The sequence below is a fragment of the Panulirus ornatus genome, chromosome 9 (genome assembly GCF_036320965.1).
Source record: "Panulirus ornatus isolate Po-2019 chromosome 9, ASM3632096v1, whole genome shotgun sequence".
Lineage (NCBI taxonomy): Eukaryota > Metazoa > Arthropoda > Malacostraca > Decapoda > Palinuridae > Panulirus > Panulirus ornatus.
Window position 1 is genome coordinate 10,474,925 of NC_092232.1, and position 23,890 is coordinate 10,498,814.

Below are 23,890 nucleotides of genomic sequence, written 5' to 3' on the forward strand. Positions count from 1 at the left end.
CGGTATACCACATCGTTCCAATTCACTCTATTCCTTGCACGCCTTTCACCCTCCTGCATGTTCAGGCCCCGATCACTTAAAATCTTTTTCACTCCATCTTTCCACCTCCAATTTGGTCTCCCACTTCTCGTTCCCTCCACCTATGACACATATATCCTCTTGGTCACTCTTTCCTCACTCATTCTCTCCATGTGACCAAACCATTTCAAAACACCCTCTTCTACTCTCTCAACCACACTCTTTTTATTTCCACACATGTATCTTACCCTTACATTACTTACTTGATCCAACCACCTCACACCACATATTGTCCTCAAACATCTCATTTCCAGCACATCCACCCTCCAGCGCACAACTCTATCCGTAGCCCACGCCTCGCAACCATACAACATTGTTGGAACCACTATTCCTTCAAACATACCCATTTAAATAGATAGGACTGGCCAATTCTGTAGATAATATTTTTTTTCTAAACTAGGAATAGTTAAGCCTTTTAGAAATTCTTAAGAAAAATAAATAGTTTTTATATTTCTTGCCTCCCTACATAAATGGATTTGCTATATTTTGCATACTGAGAGGCCTAAAATAGCATATGCACATCAAAAGGCTCAGAAAGCTAATTTACAATGTAATAAATAATTTACAGCGTAATAAATATACATAAATATAGGAGAATAGTCACTAGACCCTCCACAGGGAAGAAAAAATGTTCACTCTACCTAAACTGCCTTATTTCTGAAAACTATAAAACACAGATGACCATAAAGCATAACAAATACATATCAATAGCTACTTTAAATTAATAACACACGTAAACATACAATGACTGGTCCCTCTGTCAATATATGAATGTGGTGCTATCAACAATGGTTCACTTTAGTATGAAGTAAGAATGTGAGCAGCTACCTACAGAACCATAACCTTCTGGACATGAACCATGTATTTACTCGTCAAGGATTTTGAATGAGTTTGTGAAAGTTAGTTAAGACATTCTCATCTCTGGTGATAGGGGAGAAAGAATACTGTTCACATGCTGCCTGCATGTAACAGAAGACAACTAAGAGGGATAGGAGTGCATGGCTGGAAATCCTCCCTTCCAGTATTTCTTTCTAAAAGATGGAACACAGCAAGCAGCAATGGGAGGAATCTTCCCTCTACATCTCTATCATCTTCTCGATACTAACTCACTCATGCAGGAGATGGCAAGCATGTATGAAAGAAATGTAAAATAATTTCCATGACTTATCTCCCTCTAAGTCACACTAAATCAGCTGAATATCTTGTTTATCCTTGCTGATCATTCTTCATGGACTCCTAAATTTAAGAGAATGGCTGTAACCAGCCTCATCTCTTAAGTTTTATAGCTAAAAAAATTCCATAACATGAGTCCTGTCAATTATCAGGCAGCTCTGTATCTACAATTTGAGTAGGACATGAAATCTGATGGATTATGTGTCTCAATGTCATTACAAAGAATGTGAACATGGGAATAACACATCTATTCAGTAAACTTGCTGCTGCAGCTGGTTAGGATAGGAATGCAAAGTTTAAACATATCTTTGTCTTGTTTGTTATTAGGACATCAGGCCTATCAAATTTGCCAAGGTTATATAGGCCATCATCTAAAAGCCAATACATTTGAAAAATCTTTATCAGCTTCTTCAGGAGTTAAATATAATTCTCAAATTAAATGAACTTTATGTATATGGCCCTTGTTGACTTATAAGCTAATATCTTTCCTGGACTACAGACTTAAAGTGATATTTTCATAAGCTGTCAACTGACTTTGACTAAATCCTCATCAAAGTATGATAGTTCATTAAAAAATTGCAATACATCCATAACAGCTTTAAAATCAAAATAAACAGTCAGCAATCAAGGCTGCACAAAAAGATGGTGTACAAAACTCATCTCCATCTTCAGGAAGGCTGCCCTCTGATGGTGGATATAGATAACATGGTAGATATTTATGTAGTCTTATGCGCTTGCTTGTCTGTTCTGTTTCAGTTTGAAAACCTGAACCTTTTCTTCTTTTTGTAGGTGTGATCATTCTAACTCTTCTAACTATCATCTTGTTGCCTTGACATCTACTATTTCCAGTCTCTGAATCCCACCTCAACTCCCATATCCATAGACATCCTGAATCTCAGTCTTCTTTCTGATCACCAGTATGGTTTCCAAAGGTGAGATCCACCGGTGATATTTTTTCCTACCTCAGTAATGTCTGATCATCATCCCTAAAAGATTCTGGAGAATCCTATGTAATTACCCTTGATATATCCAAAGCTTTTGACAGGGTGTGGCACTGGGGTCTCATCTCTAAGCTCTCCCTCTTTTGCCTTCCTTCCCTAGCTTCCTTTCTGGCCAATATATCTCCATGGTTGTAGATGGATCAGCCACTTCACTTTTCTCCATCAACAGTGGTGTTCTTCAAGGTTTCGTCCTGTCTCCTACACTTTTTCTCCCTTTCATGAACAATTTCCTCTCTCCTTCAAGTCACCAAATGCAAGCTTATGCTGGTAACACTGCATTCCTTTCACATCCTTCAATTTTCCTCTTTATTCTCTCACTATGATGTTTACAGTGAAAAATTACTACAACAAAAAGTACAAAAAATACACAAGAGATACACACCTTGCCATAAGAATTTGCACCACGAGGAGCCCCACTTGCATAACATAACTGATCTTCTTTAAGGAATGTTCCTGATGTTATGGCATAGCCCATGAGATCGAAGTCATGGATATTTGCAGTATAATGTGGGTTAAGGACAAAGGAAGTCGTAAACATCTGGTGGTCTGATGTTCTAGTCTGACGACGACGTCGGGAGATAATCCCTGGTGATATGTCTGAGGCATCCTTTATGCGTATCACACTCCCTGTGCAAAGTGTAACATTTCCAATGTTATAAGACCCGAACAGAGCATGCAAAATCTGAGAACTGTACTACAGGAAATGCATAAACAAAGTTTTAAGAGCGTTAGCTTACATATATAAAGAAAAAAAAAAAGCATGGAACATGACAGAATACCTTAATTTTTCAGCATAAATGGTTGCTATACACAGTTATAGAGACACACAGACCATGCAGACCATAGGTCCAAGTGAGGTGGTCCGGCCTTTGTCCTAAAAAAAAAAAATGCAGTCCCCTGAAAAGCAACAGAAAAAAAAAGGCAGCAAAGCAAAGCTATCTCCCCACCCACCACTCCTCCAGCAACATGCTGGATAGAAAACAGGTAGTGAAAAATACCTTGCAGGACTGACATGCCATATGGAAATATTTCTTTGTAGGCAAGTCATAAGGCAGATTGATTATGGATATGTTATGCAACCCATCATCAATGAGATTCATCCCTTCAATATTTGTTATAAAACCAACAGTAAGGATAAATGAGCTCCAGCCATTTGACTTCTCATGTCCATATTATTCCTGATGTTGAACAATGATACATCATTTCTTCCTAACTCTCTTAAAGCAGGTGACATGGGTCAATCAATGTTGGTATGTTACCACAGCATGGCCAAGGAAAGATTGGTGGTTGAGAAAGTAGCATATCACTATGTTGCGATAACTGATTAACTGAATTATTCAATATCAGAGAATGGCAAGTGATGACCATGCTTAATTTTGAAGATAATTAAGGGTGTTGCTCTGAGGAGCATCACCTGGGAGCTTAATCTACACATCAGTAATGTTGTTGCTAAAGAAATGTTTCTTACAGTCCAAATTAAACTCGGTGACCTCTGAGTTTTAGTTCATTTCCTTCAGTTGGTAGAGTGCTGGTGCTACAGTAAAAAAAAAAAAAAAAAATCAATATCCACGATGCTAAATCCTTTAAGTATTCTAAAGCATTCTATTAGTTTGCCATTTAACTAATTCTCTTCTAGCTGGAGAAGTTCAAGTTTAATTCCTGCAATCTCTCCTGATATGGTAATTGTTTCATAAGGTAGGAATCAATTCAGTTGCTCTTCAATGTAGTACTTCCAATTTAAGAATATCTTTGCTTAAGGAGAGGGCCCAAAACTGCACCACACATTTGAGGTGCGGTCTAACTATGCTTAGGTAGAGTAACAATATCACAACCATGCTTTTGTATGTAAACTTTCCGCAGCCTCATTACAAAGCTTGAAGAATTTGAAGTTGTTGGATGCAGTGACCTCTAGACCCTTACATTAGGGATGTCCTTTATCTTGTGGCTCAACAGTTCATAATCAATTTCTTTGTTGAGGATTCTTGTTTGTTTGTTTTCCTGGGTTTAACGACCAGCGACCTATAAGTAAGGTCATTAGGCCTGCAACCGTTTGATTTTTGACTGCGTAATGTCCCTACATAATAACTATGTGAAAACCTACCTATTAGTCCTACATAGTCCTATATGGGGGAAAAAAATTGGAAGAAAAATTGGGAAGTGGTTATTGTATCGACGTGGCAGCCAACAACACCAAGTCGGCACAACAGCCAGTGGTGCAGCTGCCAGAGGGACTGCGAAAATTACTTGTAATAGCTGATGTTTATTGAAGTTAAATGGCATTAGCCATTTTCTAGATCATTCAAGTGATTTTCTTCAGATATTCTTGTAATCTTTGCCTATCTTGTTCAGTCAATATGGCATTGCCAATCTTTGTATCGTCTGCAAATTCTGACACAAGTCATCTAGCCCTGTTAATATCGTTAATATAAATGATGAAAAGTACAAGCCCAAGTACAGATCCCTAAGAGACTCTACCACAGTGATGATTCACCATTCATTACGACTCTGCATACTGGTGTCAATCATACTTTACATATAAGAAATATTGTGTTCTTTGCACCCTGTTAAGCTGTAACCATTACTTATGGTCTCCTAAACACAAAATACAATACTAAGCACAACCATTCTATTCATGATATACAAGCCATGATAATGAAAAACTAGTTTCTACATGCTATACCACAACATTAAAAAATCATACAATAATGAAAAAAAGGTTGAATTTGTGAAATTGTGAAGCTCTAGAACCAAATTTTAATTCAATTTTTAAGCAAGAAAAGGATGCTAAAAACAAACCTATCCACACTGAATCATACGTATATCTTTGCTTAAGATAATAGTAAATGTTTCCCGATTTATCATTTTACTCAAATCCGATGCTGAAACCCCTATATTTTTGGCATTCCACTAATATATATTCCATGGTAATACTGCAATTGCAGATATCACATATTAGAACAGGTATCATCTCCATTAAGTGACCAAAGGTCAGCAATGAATGACCAATCCTTAAAATTATTAGAATGACAATTCTCATGCTTTTAAGGGATTCTTAATACAATCTCAGACTTTTTGAACTACACCATGCACTGGGACATATTGTGATATACATTGGACTGTGTGGCACGGTCCGAATTAGAGTAGATGAATTATTTGGGGGGACAGCACAATCTTACTGCACCCTGAATACCATATATTTCAATTAACACACCATGTGTCTTCAGCAAAAAAAAAAATGTACATAAGCTAACTTCAGTGAAGCTGAAAGACTGCGTTAGTTTCCTGCGGTCTTACCAGAAATGGTATATGACAAATAGAAGTTGAAGGTGACTTGAAAACGAAGTACAAATCCTTATTATGATATCACCTCTATAAAAGTCACTCATAATCACCATTTCCAGTGTCTGGCTGCTTTTACTCAAAACGACTCAACTTTAAAATATAATACACTTCTCTCATTTCATAATATACTCAACTTTGAAATATAATACACTTCTCTCATTCCATAATATATCAAAAAATATATCAACTCAGTTTGGACATCCACCACCAAGTTCGTAAAAAATAATGTCTAATACCAACTTTATCTATTATAATCCCATCTACTACATACAAAATATTACTGCTTAACTAATAACAGTTGTTAATAATCCTTTATTTACAGCAATGGTATAATTCAAAATAATTTTTGTCACGAGGCTCTCCATTAGGTTAGTCTAGTAAATGTCTGTTTAGATGGTCATTAATTAATCCCACATTTTATGCCTCGAAGAGATATATGAGTGTAAATAATGAATTTTACTAATTCACTTTTACAATGATCTTCATATAATTCTCTGACAACTATATTACAAAATAACATGTAGGAATGTGCTGTACTGAGACACAGCAAAATGAGATGCGCTGTATAAGTATTCTAGTTATCTACTAAAAAAAATACAGTTTAGGCATATGCTAAGTTACAGTCCCATTTCTAGAATTTGCTTACCTTTCCAATTAAAGACACCTGGGGCCCCAATTATCATCTCGGTTGGATCATCAGGGAAGTGGATGGAGAAACCAGCTTCTCCATGTGCATAGAAGTACAGTCCAGTTTTCGAAATCTCAATAGATTGTTTACCTATGAACAAAAATAAGAGCATTTTATTTCAAGGATCAAAAATAATATACAGATTAAGGTTATGAAATGTGAAATGATATTAAAGCATTGCAACAGCTACATACATTTTCAGTGAAGTACCTACCGTTGGTTGGAAAATTTATGTGAAATATTCCTAGATGTTTGTGATGTTTTATCATGTGAACTAAATCCTTATATATGATCTTAATCATCATACATCATTAAATACATGTGATTCCTTAGGTTATGTGCAATAAGACTGAACTTTTAATGTGTACTTTAAGGATGTGCGTTCATTTGCCTATTGAAGGAAACCAAATTGTTATATCTATTTATGCATGTCGCTAGGAATGGTTGGCTACCAGTAATTCTGGCTTTAGGCTTAATGACTGCTAGGGTCATTAAGGACGTCAACGAGGAAGTTATTAGCCACCAATCAAAAAGTCATAAACACCTCGATTTCAATTTAATTCTAAGAACAAACATGCTTTCACTGACCTTGATTTACTAGCTTGGTGGTTATCTGCCTGGGTAATTAAGTCCATCAATGTCAAGATATACCAGTCACCTATAAAAAAAGTCTCAAACAACCTTCTTCAGGTGCCCAAGATGATTCTTAAGATCACATGCACTCACGATGCATACGGCCCTTGAGTTGCACAAGTTGGTTGGCTGCCTGGGCTTTAGTTCCATCAATTGCCAGGGTCATTAAGACCATGCTACATCAACCAACCAATTATCTTCACCTACCTTCCATTTTCATTAAGCGCATGGTCCATGCGTCGCTAAATAACAGTGACAGTTGAGAGTATCAATGGGGAAAGGGGGGGGATGACGTGTGGCAGGCATTCACAGTAAGGTGAATGGAAATAATAACATCTTGTGGAGTTGTATGCTGAAAAAGCGACTGGTGATTGGGATACAAGGGGCATACACAGGTATACGTGTACGAGGAGGGTAAAATGGTTAAAAGGCATTTCTGGATAATATGTAATTGATGTGTGCAAAAGAGACAGACTCTTGGATGTGAATGTGCTGAGAGGAGCTGCCGGTGGGATGACTGATCATTACTTGATGGAAGAGGAAGGTGAAGATTTGTAGAGGTTTCCGGAAAAAAGGGAAATGATATGGGTGAGATGAGGCAGTGAAAGTAAGTGACCCTGGAAAACAGACTTGCGTCAGAATGGCAAAAGGTGAGAGTAACCGAAACCAGGGGGGGTAGGTGAGGAAGGGAGGGTAATTAGGGAAGTAGGATATGGTAAGCATATACATGAAAACCAATTATAATAATGCTGTAAAAATAAAATCATTGTCATTCTTTCTAACAATATCATTGATAGTAGCAAGCCAAAGCTTTAGGTATGACCTAATTCTTAAGTTAAGAGTGGAAAGTGTAGCAAATTTGGTTCTAACTATCTAACAATAAAGTGCTTTCGATGAAAATCCCTCTGTCATTTGTATGACATACAATGCTTTCTCACTGAACTATATTTTCCAAAGACTCACTTTCTTATGAGTTTTGACTGATTCTCGTACCATGACTTGGAAATCTCTATAAAGTTCATTCAAACGATGCGTAGTGGGTCTAGGTCCTTTACATATTCAGCACCAATAACTCGGTTGTAGTCTACATATTCAGCTGCAATAACTCAAGTTGTACTAAGATCTTTAGGTGGTAGTGGTCGTATGTCACATTCACATCTGGCCGTTAGATTTTAGACCATAGTTCATACAACAACACAGAAAAGCCCAATACAGTAGTTACAGACCAGGACCTGAACTTACCGAATTCGATGAGCGGTAGCATTTTGTAGGCTGGCGCATTCGTAAGGGAGCTGTTAAGCCAGTAGCAGGCACCATTCATGAGGTACATAAGTTCATGCTGGTTCTTCCAACGAGGTGCGCAAACCTGCAGTCAACATATGCATGAGGTTAGCCATTAGCATCTTATTACTAAGCATAAATCCTACTTCCCGGCCTCGAAATGTTATTCAAATAAATGTTGACTGGGAACATCGACTTCTAAACACCAACTTTCCGAGCTCCCTAATTTTATGACAATAACCTAAAGATTTCACCCATACATTACCCAAACCAGTATTGATTGAATACCTCATCACAAATAGTGAGTGTAATACTGTAAAATATAATATACTTGTGGAGAAAAAATATATTCTTATTGTCTTGTATTAATGCAGGAAGTCCAAGCCACCTGAAAACTTGAGCAGTGAGCTGATGTACATAAATATGTCATAATCACATGTACTAGCGTGACTCACTGTCAGACAACACAAACGTATTTCTTTTTAAGTATGTCATTTTCTCAAGTGCACAGGCCAAAGGGTGCACATGGTACGCAAGATTCTGTCATGAGATCATGAATCCTCGAGTTCCTGTGTGTATGAAAGTATGAATATTCTGTTCCAACAGCAAATAACTTGTTCACTCTCCTGTGGAATTAATCGCAAGACTAGGCTTCAACCTACGCATGACCTCAACAAGGTGGATAGCATTATATTAGCTGTCAACAATTGTAAAGTGCTGCCACAACACTATATTTCATCCTCAATATATAGCAAATTAATATCGCTTTCATCTAAAATACAATAAATCCGGGAAATTGTGAGTTCGTGGCCCGCTGGATTCTATTATTTCTTCCATCCTAATCCCTACACTTAACAATACTCGGCATTTTTCCAGTCATGGGAGAGAAATTCAAGACGTACAAAGCATACGATTTTTGGTCTGTACGAATGTACTAATTCTTGTCTGTTTCAACTTTTTTTTTTTAATCTCTGCCTAGAATTTGAAAATTACAACCAGTGGCCTCAAGAGAATTCTAGATCGATATACCCGTAACACTGCAATTGTTTTTACATGCAATATGTACGTTAAAATTTTCCAGTAATGGACTAATTCTTTGCTGACAGACGGTCATCGTAAGCTACCTTACAATGACCGTCTGTCATGTACAGAAAGTACATGTATTTAAAGACAACTGCAATGGTAAAGGTATAATGATAAAGAAATACCTGGAAGTGATTGATTACGGCATTAATGGATTTTGGGGGAACGCGTGACACGGTGAAGAGACGAGAATTCTGGAAGGTCCAATGGATATATGGAGTAAATACAGACTAAATGCAATGAGGGGCTGGGGTGTGTGTAGTTCCTGGTGAAGGTGGGTCTGAATCACCTGGGGTATGTGTAAGTACCTGATAAAGGTGGGTCTGCATCCCCTGGGGGTGTGTGCAAGTTCTTGGTGAAGGTGGGTCTGCATCACCGTATCACCATGGCTGTTTAATCTGCTTATGGTATGGTTGGTAAGGGAGGTCAATGTAAGTCTTCGAGTAAAGGGTAGGTCACATTGTGCTGAAAGTAATGAAGGTCTGGTGACAAATAATTTGCTGTTTTACAGATGACATTACTATGATTGCAGATTTTATACAGAAACTCCGGAGGCTAGCGATATATCATAGATGTGAGTTAAAGAAGAAAGTTGAAAGTTAACGTGAACTAAAGTTTGATAATTAGTTGCAGCAGGAGGGTGACCAAAGAAGGTTTGAGTGGAGATTTAACTTGGGAGGCCATGGGGGAAGGATGGTGAAGTACTTGGGAGAGGACGTGGCAGGTGGAACCATGAGGGCTGAGGTTCTGGATGCATCTAGGAGTTAATGGTAGTTGAAGTCGTAGTTGAGATCAATGTCCATTTGAGCAAAGATGAGTATATTTCTAGGTATAATAGACCTAACCGTATTGTACAGATAAGTCTTAGGATTTGACTGCAGTACAAAGGAAGAGGAAAGGTAGATGTGCAAGAAATGGAATGCTTGAGGACAATATATGTAGAGTAAGGTGGGCTGACTGCGTGAAATAAAACATCAAAGAGATGCGCAAGTGAATACAGTCTGAAAAGAGCCAGCTAATGTGTGCTAAGAAAAAAAAAAGACGCATGTAGGGGGTGAATAAACAAAGACTGAGAAAGAGGAAATATGTGACGTAAAGACAGGGAGCAAAGGGGAAGTAGGAGACTGTACAGGAGCTGTGAGGATGAAAAATGAGACAGAAAGAAAGTTAGGCTCGTATTCAGAACACGCCGGAGGTGTCAAACATCCGTTGATTAACCCCAAGTGCTGAGATTGTGCCACCAGTTTCTACGGTGTCTCAAAACCCTGGTGTGAAAATGGTCTTACATCAAGATGTCATACACAAACGGTTGTGGTTGAATCTCGATTAATAAAGCAAAATACACTGACTCAACTTTTTGCGCTTGACTCAACTTTGAACATCATAATATATATTTTACACGCGATGACTCCTTCTCGTACATAGATTATACGCTGTGTGCTTCTTAAAAAGAAGTAATTAGAGCCACAGTGTCAGTAGCGGCCATCTACAAAACAAAGTGTTACGATGCAAGCTACTGATTTCGTTGACGTTCCAACTGTAAATTAAGCAGAGCTTTAATCGAAAGACAAGAGTTAAAGATAACTCAAGAATTTCTTCAAGAAAAATGTAATCTGTTACAACACCGGAGTGCGATATGGAGGTTAAATCAACAAAATAGAGGAGACCAGATGAATGTTCTCACCCCAGTGACTTGACGGTCGTCCATGTAGGTAGGTTGTAAATCCATGGCTCCGCCCAACCAACCATGATTCTTGTGGTCATGGTACAAGTTACTAATTTGAGTATTGCCTGAGGAGAGATACAAATATTTAATGTACTACATTGTTTTAATGATTCATTTTTATTTTCAGCAACACTGGGACTTTGGGTGTGAATATTACAGTGAATGTGTAGCATGCATTCTCTCCGGAAGATGATTTGACCATTTTCCATTCCCATTAATTTGTCATCTGTGAAGAAAGTGTCACACGTTAACGTAAGTAACTCAGAGAGAAAAAGAGGTTTTGGGCAATATGCTACCTGACTGATCGATGTACATTTCTTCGCACTCTCCATTTTCAGCTAGGCTGCATTTGAACAGGACTCCAGGCTCCGTGATTTGACGAGGATTAAGGTGGCTGGAATTGGCCCGGGGTGCACCTACCAAAAGCCTGTTGTGGGAGAAAAGCCTTAGTTTAGTATCCCTCTGAGGAAAAAATAAATAATGATCAAGACTCACATAAAATGCATTAAGTTAATATCTGCTCTTTTTCACTGCCTGGCCATTGCGAAGGACTGTACTGACTGTTGGGTACGTTAGCATGAGAATTTGACATCTGGATTAGAAAGGCTTAGTTTTGAATCAATACGGCAGGCTAAGTTAGGGCATCTCTTAGCATACTTAGCAATGGGGCAATTTCCCCAGTATCCCCTATCTTCTCCCCTAGTACTCAAGAGTTAAAATGCCATTTCTCCCCCAAAAATTTAAGCCTCTTGGAGGCCCTATTTGGTATAAGAATGCTAATTGTAATATTCTTTGCGAGCATTTTGTCATCATGGCATTAATGTAATTTATCATTCATCTCCACGCATGTAAATGGGCTCCTCTGGAAATCTGCCCCAGGAGTGAAAATTCCTTAAAATCAAATCACCAAAACTTTCAGGGTCTTTATTTGGGAATAAGAAAGATTTAGTTTTACGTTAATGGAAGGGGAAAAAGTTTGAAATTGTCATCGAATACTTGGTTTTGTTAAAGTAAGATAGAAATTAGTTACGTTTCTTTAGTGGCTTTGATATCACACACACACACACACACACACACATGTTCTGGACCGACTGCGAACTGACATTTTCGATCAGTTTCTGCTCCCTATGAAAGATTTAAGGAATGTTGGATGATAAGGTAGCCGCCATTACAGAACAATTCTAAAGTTATCTGTGCATTAGGTTAGATATATAGTACACAGTAATCACAACAACTGTATATTTCGTGAGTTTTAAGTTCTAATGTTAGTTTTGCTATCAACAATCCCAAGTGGATGCTATAGGAGTATTGCAGTGTCACAACCATGTAGCAAACAATGATCAAACTGCCCAAGCAGTGTTACCAACACCATGTAGCAAACAATGATCAAACTGCCCAGCAGTGTTACCAACACCTACCAGGGGATGTTGCAACCTTGTTTTGTCAGGATCTTCCGGGCAGTGTTGCCACTACCTATCATACCGTGTTACCACCACATGCTAAGTAATGTTTTCACAACTTTGTAGTGTTTCATTACTGGGTAGCGCTGCCACCATCTACCAAGCTGTGTTTCACTACTAAGCATTTTGCCACTATCTACTAGGCAGTATTGACCTTACCTACCAAGTAGTGTTGCCACCATCAACCACACAGTATTACCATTACCCACAAGTGTTGCTAACACCTACCAAAAAGTATTGCCGTCACCTACCAAACAGTGCTGTCGACACCCACCAGGCTGAGTTGTCCTCTTGGCGAGAGAGAAGAGCGACGGAGAAGCCGAAATACGTCTCACGACTCCGTGTGTCCATAAACGGGTCTGGGATCACTTGCGCCCCTCTGGTCTCCAGGTTGAAACCTAAGCTTGGGGAAGGAGCCCAGGGGAAGACCATCAGCAGGAGGCAAAGTTCCCTGCACCTCACAAGCCGCCGAGCCATGATGTCGCTCGAACAACAACAGCCGCGGTCGTCTAAGTGTCTCGCGATCTCACGTCGCAGGAGGACCTGTGGAAAGAATTAGAAGTTGAAATGACGCAACTCTTATGTGAGTCCTGTCTGGGTAATCAGTGCGCTGACGTAGATTTTTGGCGTGTGATTTCTAAATTTGTACTGTGGAGTTTTACACTCGTGATGACTCATTCCATTATATATATATATATATATATATATATATATATATATATATATATATATATATATATATATATATATATATATGAGTGAGGAAAGATTGACCAAGAGGATATATGTGTCGGAGGTGGAGGGAACAAGGAGAAGAGGGAGACCAAATTGGAGGTGGAAAGATGGAGTGAAAAAGATTTTGTGTGATCGGGGCCTGAACATGCAGGAGGGTGAAAGGAGGGCAAGGAATAGAGTGAATTGGAGCGATGTAGTATACCGGGGTTGACGTGCTGTCAGTGGATTGAATCAAGGCATGTGAAGCGTCTGGGGTAAGCTATGGAAAGCTGTGTAGGTATGTATATTTGCGTGTGTGGACGTATGTATATACATGTGTATGGGGGGGTTGGGCCATTTCTTTCGTCTGTTTCCTTGCGCTACCTCGCAAACGCGGGAGACAGCGACAAAGTATAATAATAAAAAATAATAATATATATATATATATATATATATATATATATATATATATATATATATATTATACTTAATCGCTGTTTCCCGCGTCAGCGAAGTAGCGCCAGGAAACAGACGAAGAATGGCCCATCCACACACACACACACACTATATTATATATATATATATATATATATATATATATATATATATATATATATATATATATATATATATATATATATATGTATATATGCACACGCCCATACATGCACATATATGTATATACACATGTGCATATTCATGCTTGCTTTCATCCATTCCGATGCTACCCCGCCCCACAGGAAACAACCAAACTACCATACTTTTCCTCTGATTCGCTTACTGCTCTCCTAATTCTACAAATCTTATATCTTTCTTCGACTAGCTAAACTCCTGCCATGAAACTGTGGCAACCTCACATTGGCAAGCCGAGATCTTCTACTTAAGGGGATTTCAACGTTCACCAAAGGGAATGGTCGAATTCCACCCATACGGATGGTGAGGGGAGAACGAAGCCCAAACGATTTCCATTGCCAATGATGAAGAGACACATTATCTCACCTTACCCATACTTCCGCTGTCACCATTCTTCTCGCACTGGATCTGTTTTTCACCTCTAATCCATTCTGCTGGAACCACACACTCTTCGCTCTCAATTGGTTCATTTAATCTCTCATAAATGTATCTATTTCAACGGCACCTCCCCTTCCAGCAGCTCCTTCTAAGCGTAAACACTGGCGCTTCAACAAAGCTGACTGGAATAACTTGAAAAAAAAAATCTGACTTTCCTTGGGTAAATTACTGTCTCTTATGTGGTGATGCTTCTGTCTCTGCCATACGCAGAGCAGAGGTTACTCTTGCAGGAATGGAAGCTTTTACCCCTTCTTCCATGACGACCTCTTCCAAATCCATGGCTCAAACGCTCATGTTCTAAGACATTTCAGGTAAGGGGGGGATCAGGCATATCATGCTTTGAAAATCTCTCGTTCCTTCGACTCCCATTCAGCACTGATCACCACCCGTAATCATGGCTAGCATACGTTATCTGTGTGACAAACTGTTTCTTTATGTAAAGGAAGTGCGATAACCTCTCCTCGTCATTCATTAATGGGTCGTTCTGGTCCTTTAGCTATAGGCACATGCGAAACACCTCTGTCGCTCTACCTTTCCTTTAGTTTTCCGTTCTGTCGGTACTATAACTGTCTCTGCCGTAGTCAGATCAATTCACTCTGTACCCGTTTCTCCTCCAACTCCACCTCAGATGACTTTAACATTCCCTTCACCTCCTGATGCCCCTCTTACTAATCCTATGCTCCACCCCGCAACCTCTTTTCGGACTTTCCGAAAAGCGCTTTTCTCTTTAGACACAAGCAAGGCTTATGGTCCTCATGGCATCCATCCCCTTGTACTGAAAGTGTGCCTCTGATCATGCACCTGTGCTTGCTCGTCTGTTCCATTTCTGTTTAAAAATCAGATATGTTCCTTCGTGGAAGCATGCGTTGGTGTATCCCATCCCTAAGAAGGGTGACCTTTCTTACCCCCCAATATATCGTCCAAATTCTTTGACATCTACCATTTCTAGAGGACCTGAATCCCTCCTCAACTCCCATATCCTTAGACACCTTGAATATCCGAGTCTTCTCAATTATCACCAGCATGGCTCCCACAAGGCGAGATCACTGGTGACATTCTTTCTTATCTTACTAATGTCTGGTCATCGTCCCTGAAAGACTTTGGGAATCGTAAATGGGTTCGCTTGATTTATCCAAAGCTTTTGACAGGGTGTAACATCTGGGTCTCATCTCTATAAGCTCCCCTCTTTTGGCTTCCCTACCTCACTTCTCTCCCTCATATCTAGCTTCCTCTCTGACTGATCTAACTTCTTGATTGTTGATGGAATCAGCCTACCCCTTTTTCCCCAACAACATCGTTGTCTCCCAAGGTTTTGTCCCGTCATCTATACCTTTTATTTTTTCGCTTCCACAAATAACCAAATGCAGTCATACGATGACAACTCAATACTGCATTCCTGCACATTTCTCACTAGATCTGCAACTCGGCCCAACACAATTTCCGAAATGAATTTAGACTTGGACAGGATATCTCACTGGGGCAGACGAACTCTGGTTAAGTTTAAGGTCTTAAGACAGTTTCCACCCAACTCTATCGAAAATTCAACATCATTTTTCTCTCCATTTGCGGTTCTCTGTTTCTACCTTTTGACTCAATGAACATACTTAGTATTACTGGAACATCCACTCTTTCTAGGAAACCCAGCTAAGTCTGCCTCTAAGAAACTGAGAGGCCTGTTTAGATGTCGAAACTTCTTTTCTTCCCTACAGTTGCTCCGTTTATACAAAGGCTTGATCCGTCCTTGTATGGAGTACTGCCTTCACGTCTGTGGTGGTTCTAGCTCTGCATCTTTACTTGACAGAGTTGAGACGAAAGCGGTCAGCCTTATAAAATCTCTCGGGCTAACTTCAAAAGCTTGACCCCTCTTGTCATACGCCGCAACGTTGGTTTACTTTACTTTCCCCTCTTCTACAGGTATTACTTTGGTTTTTGCCCACAAGAGCTGCCTGCTTGTGTGCCCCCAACCACTAACTAAAGCACGCAATGCTCGCCAAGCTGCTGCGTCACATTATGTGTGTGGCAGTTGGCAGCTGAAGTTCTGCTAATTGTTTCTTTCCCTACACCTCGAAGCTTTGGAACTCTCTACCCTTTCATTTTTTTCACAATAACTATGACCTGGTACATCTTTAAAGACAGGTTTTTCACTTCCTCCATGATTCGAAAGTACTTTCCCTCGTCTCTTCTTGTTCCCTTCCATAATCCTCTATTGTAATTCAACCCCGGCCTTGATGTGGACTCTTGTCCGTGAGTGGAGCCTTTAAATGTCTGTGGATGTAACCAAAATGAGAAGAGAAGATAGATAGGTAGTATGACTGAGATAGAAACCTGGATACTGTGAGTGAAACAAAGCTCAGGGGTGAAAGGCAAAAAATGTTTTGGAAATATTTTAGGATTTGTAAGAGGACAAGAGCTAAGGAAGGAATAGTAGTGCTCCTGAAGCAGGAGTTGTGGGAGAGTGTGAAAGAGTGCGAGGAGGGAGTTTCAGACTGACGTGAGTAAAAATGGAAGTGGGTGGCGAGTGATTATTAGTGCTTATGCATCTGGCCATAAGAAAGATCAAGAGACAAATGTTTTGGGAACAGAAGCTTTGATGCAAGAGACCGGGTATTAGTGATGGGTGATTTGAATGAGAAGTTGAGTGATGTGAATGTAGAGGGTATAATGAGAAGGGGAATATTCATTATTATGAATGGAAATGGTGAACAGCTTGTGGATTTGTGTGCTGAAAAAGGATTGAAGACTGGGAATACCTGGTTTGAAAAGAGGGACATACATAAGTATACGTATGTGAGTAGGGAAGACAGTCAACAGGCATTATTGGATTACATATTAGTTGATAGGCGTGTAAAAGAGAGACTTTTGGATGTAAATGTGCTGAGAGGTTCAGCTGGGGGGATGTCTGATCACTGTCTTGAGGAGGCAAGGGTGAAGATCTGTAGAGGTTTTAGGGAAAGAGGAAACAACATCGGTGAGAAGAAAGTGGCGAGAGTAAGTTTGGCAACGAGGCTTGTGTGAAGAAATACAGAAATACCAGAGGAGACTGAGTGTAGAATGGCAAAAGATGAGATAAATGAACCAAGGGGAGTGGGAGAGGAACAGGAGGTATTTAGGGATGCAGTGATAGCATGTGCGAGAAAAGCATGCGGCATGCGGAAGGTGGGAGGTGGGCGGATTAGAAAAGGTTGTGTATGGTGGGATGAAGAAGTAAAGTTGCGAGTGAGGGAGTAAAAGGGAGCCGTCTGGACGGTATGTACACCAGCAATTAATGCCCCACTCGAGAAGCGTAGCTAACACATAAACAGCAGGACCATCTTATTCAGCCATACGTTTCGGACATCTTTACTCATCTTCAGATCATTGAAAAAAAAAAAAATCTATATATCATAAAGATGATATATAAGATGACACAAGTTGATTAAAACATTTCTAGAGCATACTGATATGAAGTAAAATGATAAAATGTGAATTACGCTGACAGTTTCATCAAACAACGAAACAATCGCTTGCTGCCTTTTCGCTCTTCCACCTGCTGCCTTTTATCATCATTATCCAGGCCTATAATATCCTATATAATTTATCCCTAGGACTGACTTATTGTGGGGTGATCACAGGCTACGACGCTAAGTTACAAGGTGAAACGAGTCTACTTCTACTTCACTTGTGTTTTACGAAAAAAAAAATGTTCCCAATACTACGCTATGTTACGAGGTCAAACGAGTCTACTTCACTTGTGCTTTACGAAAATGTTCACAATTTCTGTTCAGTGTTCAATTACGTATTATACAGTTCAGTAGTGTCTGCTTCACGTGTGCTTTTAAGAATATTCTATGTTGGCTCACACAAAATGTGATTGCTGCTAGTCTTCAATAATGCAAAAATTTAGTCTTCAATAATGCAAAAATTTAGTATTCAAGAATACAAAATTTTTCTGATCCCAGGAAATTCCCGGGGCCCCCTTTTTTGGACCTCCGGGCCCGGATGCGATGTTGTACCCCCTGCACAGCCATTTCCCGCATCAGCAAGGCAGCGTCAAAAACAGAGGACTGAGCCTTTTGAGGGAATATCCTCACTTGGCCCCCCCCCCCCCCTCTCTGTTCCTTCTTTTGGAAGTTTCATGGAACATACAAACCTCCAACAGCTGGGCTCGAACCCGGGACCCATGGGTGGCAGACCGGAGCGCTGGCTGTTGGAGATTTGTATGTTCTATGAAAGTGCGCGTTCACATGCACTATACTCGCATGTATTGCATTTATGGGATGGCCTTGATTAGGGCCTCAGCTGCCCGTGCCATCTCAGGTAACAAAAAGAAAAACTTACATCCCAACTAACTCGTCCCTCAACCCTACTGAACCTAATATACCTTGCTTTTATTCACATTTACTCTCAATTTTCTCCTTTCACGCCATCTCCCAAACTCAGTCACCAACTTCTGCAGTTTCTCACTCGAATCAGCTACCAGTGCTGTATTAACGGCGAACAACTGACCCACTTTCTAGGTCCTCTCATCTCCAACAGACTCGCCTCTCTCTCTCTCTCTCTCTCTCTCTCTCTCTCTCTCTCTCTCTCTCTCTCTCTCTCTCTCTCTCTCTCTCTCTCCAAAACACTTGCATTTACCTCCCTAACCACCCCATCCATAAACAAATTAAACAACCATGATGACATCAAACACCCTTGCTGCAGACCAACATTCACTAGGAACCAACCCTCTCCTCTCTTCCCTACTCGTATGCAGTTTATTCCCTTGATAAAAAAAAAAACTCACTGCTTCTAGCAGCTAACCTTCCACACCATATATCCTTAATACCTTCCACAAACCATCTCTATCAACCCTATCGTGTGCCCTTTCCAGATCCATAAACACCACACACAAATCCATCTGTTTTTCTAAGTATTTCTCACACACATTCTTCAAAGCAAACATCTGATCCACACATCCTCAACCACATCTGAAACCACACAGGTCCAAAAGAAGGAACATGGAAGGGGGTCAAGTGGGGATTTTTCCTCTAAGGCTTAGTCCTCTGTTCTTAACGCTACCTCGTCAACGCGGGAAATGGCGAATAGTATGATATATATATATATATATATATATATATATATATAACATACAAAGCTCCATCAGCCAGGATCGAACCTGGGACCCCTTGTGCAAGAGGCAGGCATGCTAACCGCTAGGCTAAGGGACTGTATAATAGGAAACAACTATTCGAAATACTAAGTACTCGAATACCCTTCGTCTCACAATGGTGAGCAACGGGGTCTATCGGTTGTTTCCGAACAGAACACATAGCCAGCTGATAGCGTTTTACCGAACCTGACTGTACAACGCGGAGTTATATGAATACGAATAAAGTGTATATGAACGCGCACCTTCATAGAACATACAAAGCTCCAACAGCCAGGATCGAACCTGGGACCCCTTGTGCAAGAGGCAGGCATGCTAACCGCTAGGCTAAGGGACTGTATAACAGGAAACAACTATTCGAAATACTAAGTACTCGAATACCCTTCGTCTCACAATGGTGAGCAACGGGGTCTATCGGTTGTTTCCGAACAGAACACATAGCCAGCTGATAGCGTTTTACCGAACCTGACTGTACAACGCGGAGTTATATGAATACGAATAAAGTGTATATGAACGCGCACCTTCATAGAACACACAAAGCTCCAACAGCCAGGATCCGCTGGCTGTTCTGTTCGGAAACAACCGATAGACCCCGTTGCTCACCATTGTGAGACGAAGGGTATTCGAGTACTTAGTATTTCGAATAGTTGTTTCCTATTATACAGTCCCTTAGCCTAGCGCTTAGCATGCCTGCCTCTTGCACAAGGGGTCCCAGGTTCGATCCTGGCTGTTGGAGCTTTGTATGTTCTATGAAGGTGCGCGTTCATTTACACTTTATTCGTATATATATATATATATATATATATATATATATATATATATATATATATATATATATATTCAAGTATATCTTTTGATAAGCAAAGAAGTCCAGTTTAGGAGGGTACTGGCATATCGGATGGGATGTGGGTGTCCATGTACATCCTGTGAGGTGTGGCATCTTGGTATACCCACCGAGGTGAGGCTGGGTCCCGGTACATCCAGAGATGTGGCATATTGGTATACCCACTGAGGTGAGGCAGGGTCCCGGTACATCCAGAGGTGTGGCATCTTGGTATACCCACTGAGGTGTGGCAGGGTGTCCAGGTACATCCTGTAAGGTGTGGCATATTGGTATACCCACTGAGGTGAGGCAGGGTCCCGGTACATCCAGAGGTGTGGCATCTTGGTATACCCACTGAGGTGAGGCAGGGTGCCGGTACATCCTGTGAGGTGTGGCATCTTGGTATACCCACTGAGGTGTGGCAGGGTCCCGGTACATCCAGAGGTGTGGCATCCTGGTATACCCACTGAGGTATGGCAGGGTGCCGGTACATCCACTGAAGTGTGGCATATTGGTATACCCACTGAGGTGTGGCAGGGTGTCCAGGTACATCCTGTAAGGTGTGGCATCTTGGTATACCCACCGAGGTGAGGCAGGGTGCCGGTACATCCTGTGAGGTGTGGCACGGTCCAGAGACGCTGATGGATAACACTGTCCTAGTCCATTCCATTACGTACCGCAGAACAGACTCGTCTTGGGACAGCCGGAGGAGATGTGTGGTTAAGTCTCCCGACAGACTGGTAGTACGTGTCACGTCTCTGGACAACCTCTGATAATGTAGCATCAGGCTAGGATTTTCCATGACACCAGTCTGGAACATCCCGTGACCCAAAGTGCGTGACTTATGGTGCAGTGGCACTTACTAGTCTGGGACATCCCGTGACCCACAGCCACGGGGTCTATGCATCCATGGCCATCTCATGATTCATGGCAGCCAACATCACACGACCGAAGCGCTTCGTTCGGGCACACGAACAAATCACACTTCCAAACACTTCCGTCTTCACTCTCTTTACATTTTCCCCTGTGAATGGCATTTTCTTATGCTGAATACACTTGCTTTATTCATCTATATGCTATTGATATCGATCTATATGATCTTATTAATCTATAAGTTCTTATTACTTATATGCTTGTGTTATCTATCTACATGCTACCATCTACTGCAGTAGCACCGAAATACGAAACTATCGTTCAACATGATTCCTTTTCTTACGTCTTACATCACATACGTGTACTTTACTTTCTTAACTTCACTGTAAGATGTGAGAAGTAATTTACTCATACGTGAATCAACCTGGGGTGATTTCATGTCATCGAAAGAACATCAAATGTATCTAAAGAGATTTCACTGCAAAGTCTTGGACACACTGAGACACTAGCGAAGAGACAGGAGGTTATAGCAAGTACAATTCAACCGTCGGCAGTCTAAATAATTTACTTACAGTTACGAGGCGTTTACGACGACTTCCGACAATCTGCCCCTAAGCTGGTCAAGATTAAGACTGACGTTAGCGTCGGTGTGGTCAGCAGCGCCGCCGCCGCCGCACCCAAGTACGCTTTACCGGATACCGAATGCTGAAAACAGCCTTCATACACTTACATACAGAGTGACGTACACATCCCCTTGCATAACTTCAAAGTTGTCAGTGGGCATGATAGTATCTTTATATATCAGGCTGCATCGTACGTCCGAGTTGTATATATTAAGCTGGAGTATCTTTAGTAAGTGGTAATCGTTAAATCCAAGAATATAAACAAGATTACAGAGGATGATTCCATAACTATAAAAACAATGGACTCCACAAACGGAAGCCTAATACGGTGATGGTCTCGGTGTAGAACGAACGATATATATATATATATATATATATATATATATATATATATATATATATATATATATATATATATATACCATTGTTTGACACTCGCTCACCGTTTCCCGCGTTAGCCAGGTAGCGCCAGGAACAGACGAAGAAAGGCCGCATTCGCTCACATCCATTCTCTAGATGTTCCGTGTAACGCACCGAATCAGGACCCTAGGACCATTCCGTGGTTCCCCCGATTGCTTCACATGCCCCGGTTCAGTCCACTAACAGCACGTCAACCCCCGTATACCGCAACGCTCTCATTCACTTGGTTTTCCTCCCCCTTCTCCTTGTCCCTTCCACTTCTTAAACAAAAATCCTTTTTGTTAACCTCTCCTCAATCATTCTCTTTATATGTCCAAATTATTTCAGCACACCCTCTTCTGTTCTTTTAGCGACGTCTCTATCTTACTCTCGCGATTCTCTCTTACCCTTTCATTACTTACTCGATCAAACGCCTCACACCACAAACATGCTTTCTCCAACACATCCACCCTCCTCTACACATCCTTATCTATAGCCTATGCCTCGCATCCATACAACGTCGTTGGTACGACTAACATACCCATTGTCTCCATGAATAACGATTTCTCTTTCGACATATTCCTCAATACTCCCAAGAACCTTCGTTCCCCATCCATCCTAAGACTCACCTCGACTTCCATGGTTCCATTCGCTCCCGTGTCCACTCTCAGGTATCTAAATCACTTCGTTTCTTCCAAATTTTCTCCATTCAAACCCATACCCCAACCTGACCAGTCCCTATACCCTGCGAAACTAAAAATGAATAAAAATCTTGCATTTATTCACACTTACTGTCAACCTCCTCCTTTCACACAGGCTCCCTAACCCAGACACCAACCTCTGTAGTTTCTCTCTCGAATCTGCCACCAATGCTGGGGTCATAAGCAAACGACAATTGCCTAACTTCCTAGCTCCTCCCTACCTCACCTCCTACATACTGTATACTCGCCCCTCATTCCAAGAGCCTTGCATTTACCTCCCTCACCATCCCATCCATAAACATCTGGCACACCCGTGTCGCAGACCACCTTTCATCTGCAACAACTCACTCTCTCCTTTCTACCTGTTTGCACACACGTACATGACACTCTCAACAAAAACTTTTCACTGCCTTCCTCCCACACCCCATATATTCCTGTGACCTTTCACAAGGCATCTCTATCTACCCTATCATATGCTTTTTCCAGATCCATAAATGCCACATATAAATCCATCCGTTTAATCATTTTCCACACCTATTCCTCAGAGCAAACAACTGATCCACACATCCTCTACCGCTACTAAAACCAACTTGTTCCTCTCCAGTCAATGCAAGAATGGAGTCATGACAGGAGTAGGGTAAGTCAGGGCATGGGTGGAGTAAATCATCTCAGGAGAAGGGTAAGTCAGGACAGTGGTAAAGTAAGTCATAGCAGGGTTAGGGTAAGTCAGGGTAGGGGGTGTAGTGAATCCTGGCAGTTTTAGGGTAAGTCAAGGTAGGTGTGGAGTCAGGACAGGGATAGGATAAGTCAGGACAGGGTTAGAGTAAGTCAGGACAGGGTTAGAGAGTAAGTCAGGGCAGGGGTGGAGTAAGTCAAGGCACGGTAGGAGTAAGTCAGGCAGGGGTGGAGTAAGTCAGGCAGGGGTGAAGTAAGTCAGGACACGGTAGGAGTAAGTCAGGCCAGGGGTGGAGTAAGTCAGGACACGGTAGAAGTAAGTCAGGCCAGGGGTGGAGTAAGTCAGGGAACGGTAGGAGTAAGTCAGGCCAGGGGTGAAGTAAGTCAGGCCAGGGGTGGAGTAAGTCAGGACACGGTAGAA

General features: G+C 41.0%; 1 protein-coding gene across 1 annotated transcript in view; it reads right to left on the minus strand.

The window, feature by feature from the left end:
• Positions 1–23,890, minus strand: part of LOC139750197 (integrin alpha-PS4-like) — a 154,490-nt gene that overhangs the window by 77,998 nt on the left and 52,602 nt on the right. The window contains 6 exon segments of the mRNA XM_071664621.1: positions 2,635–2,879; positions 6,241–6,372; positions 8,158–8,281; positions 10,964–11,070; positions 11,302–11,432; positions 12,740–13,008. Coding sequence (XP_071520722.1) covers positions 2,635–2,879; positions 6,241–6,372; positions 8,158–8,281; positions 10,964–11,070; positions 11,302–11,432; positions 12,740–12,942 — 942 coding nt within the window. The 5' untranslated portion in view covers positions 12,943–13,008.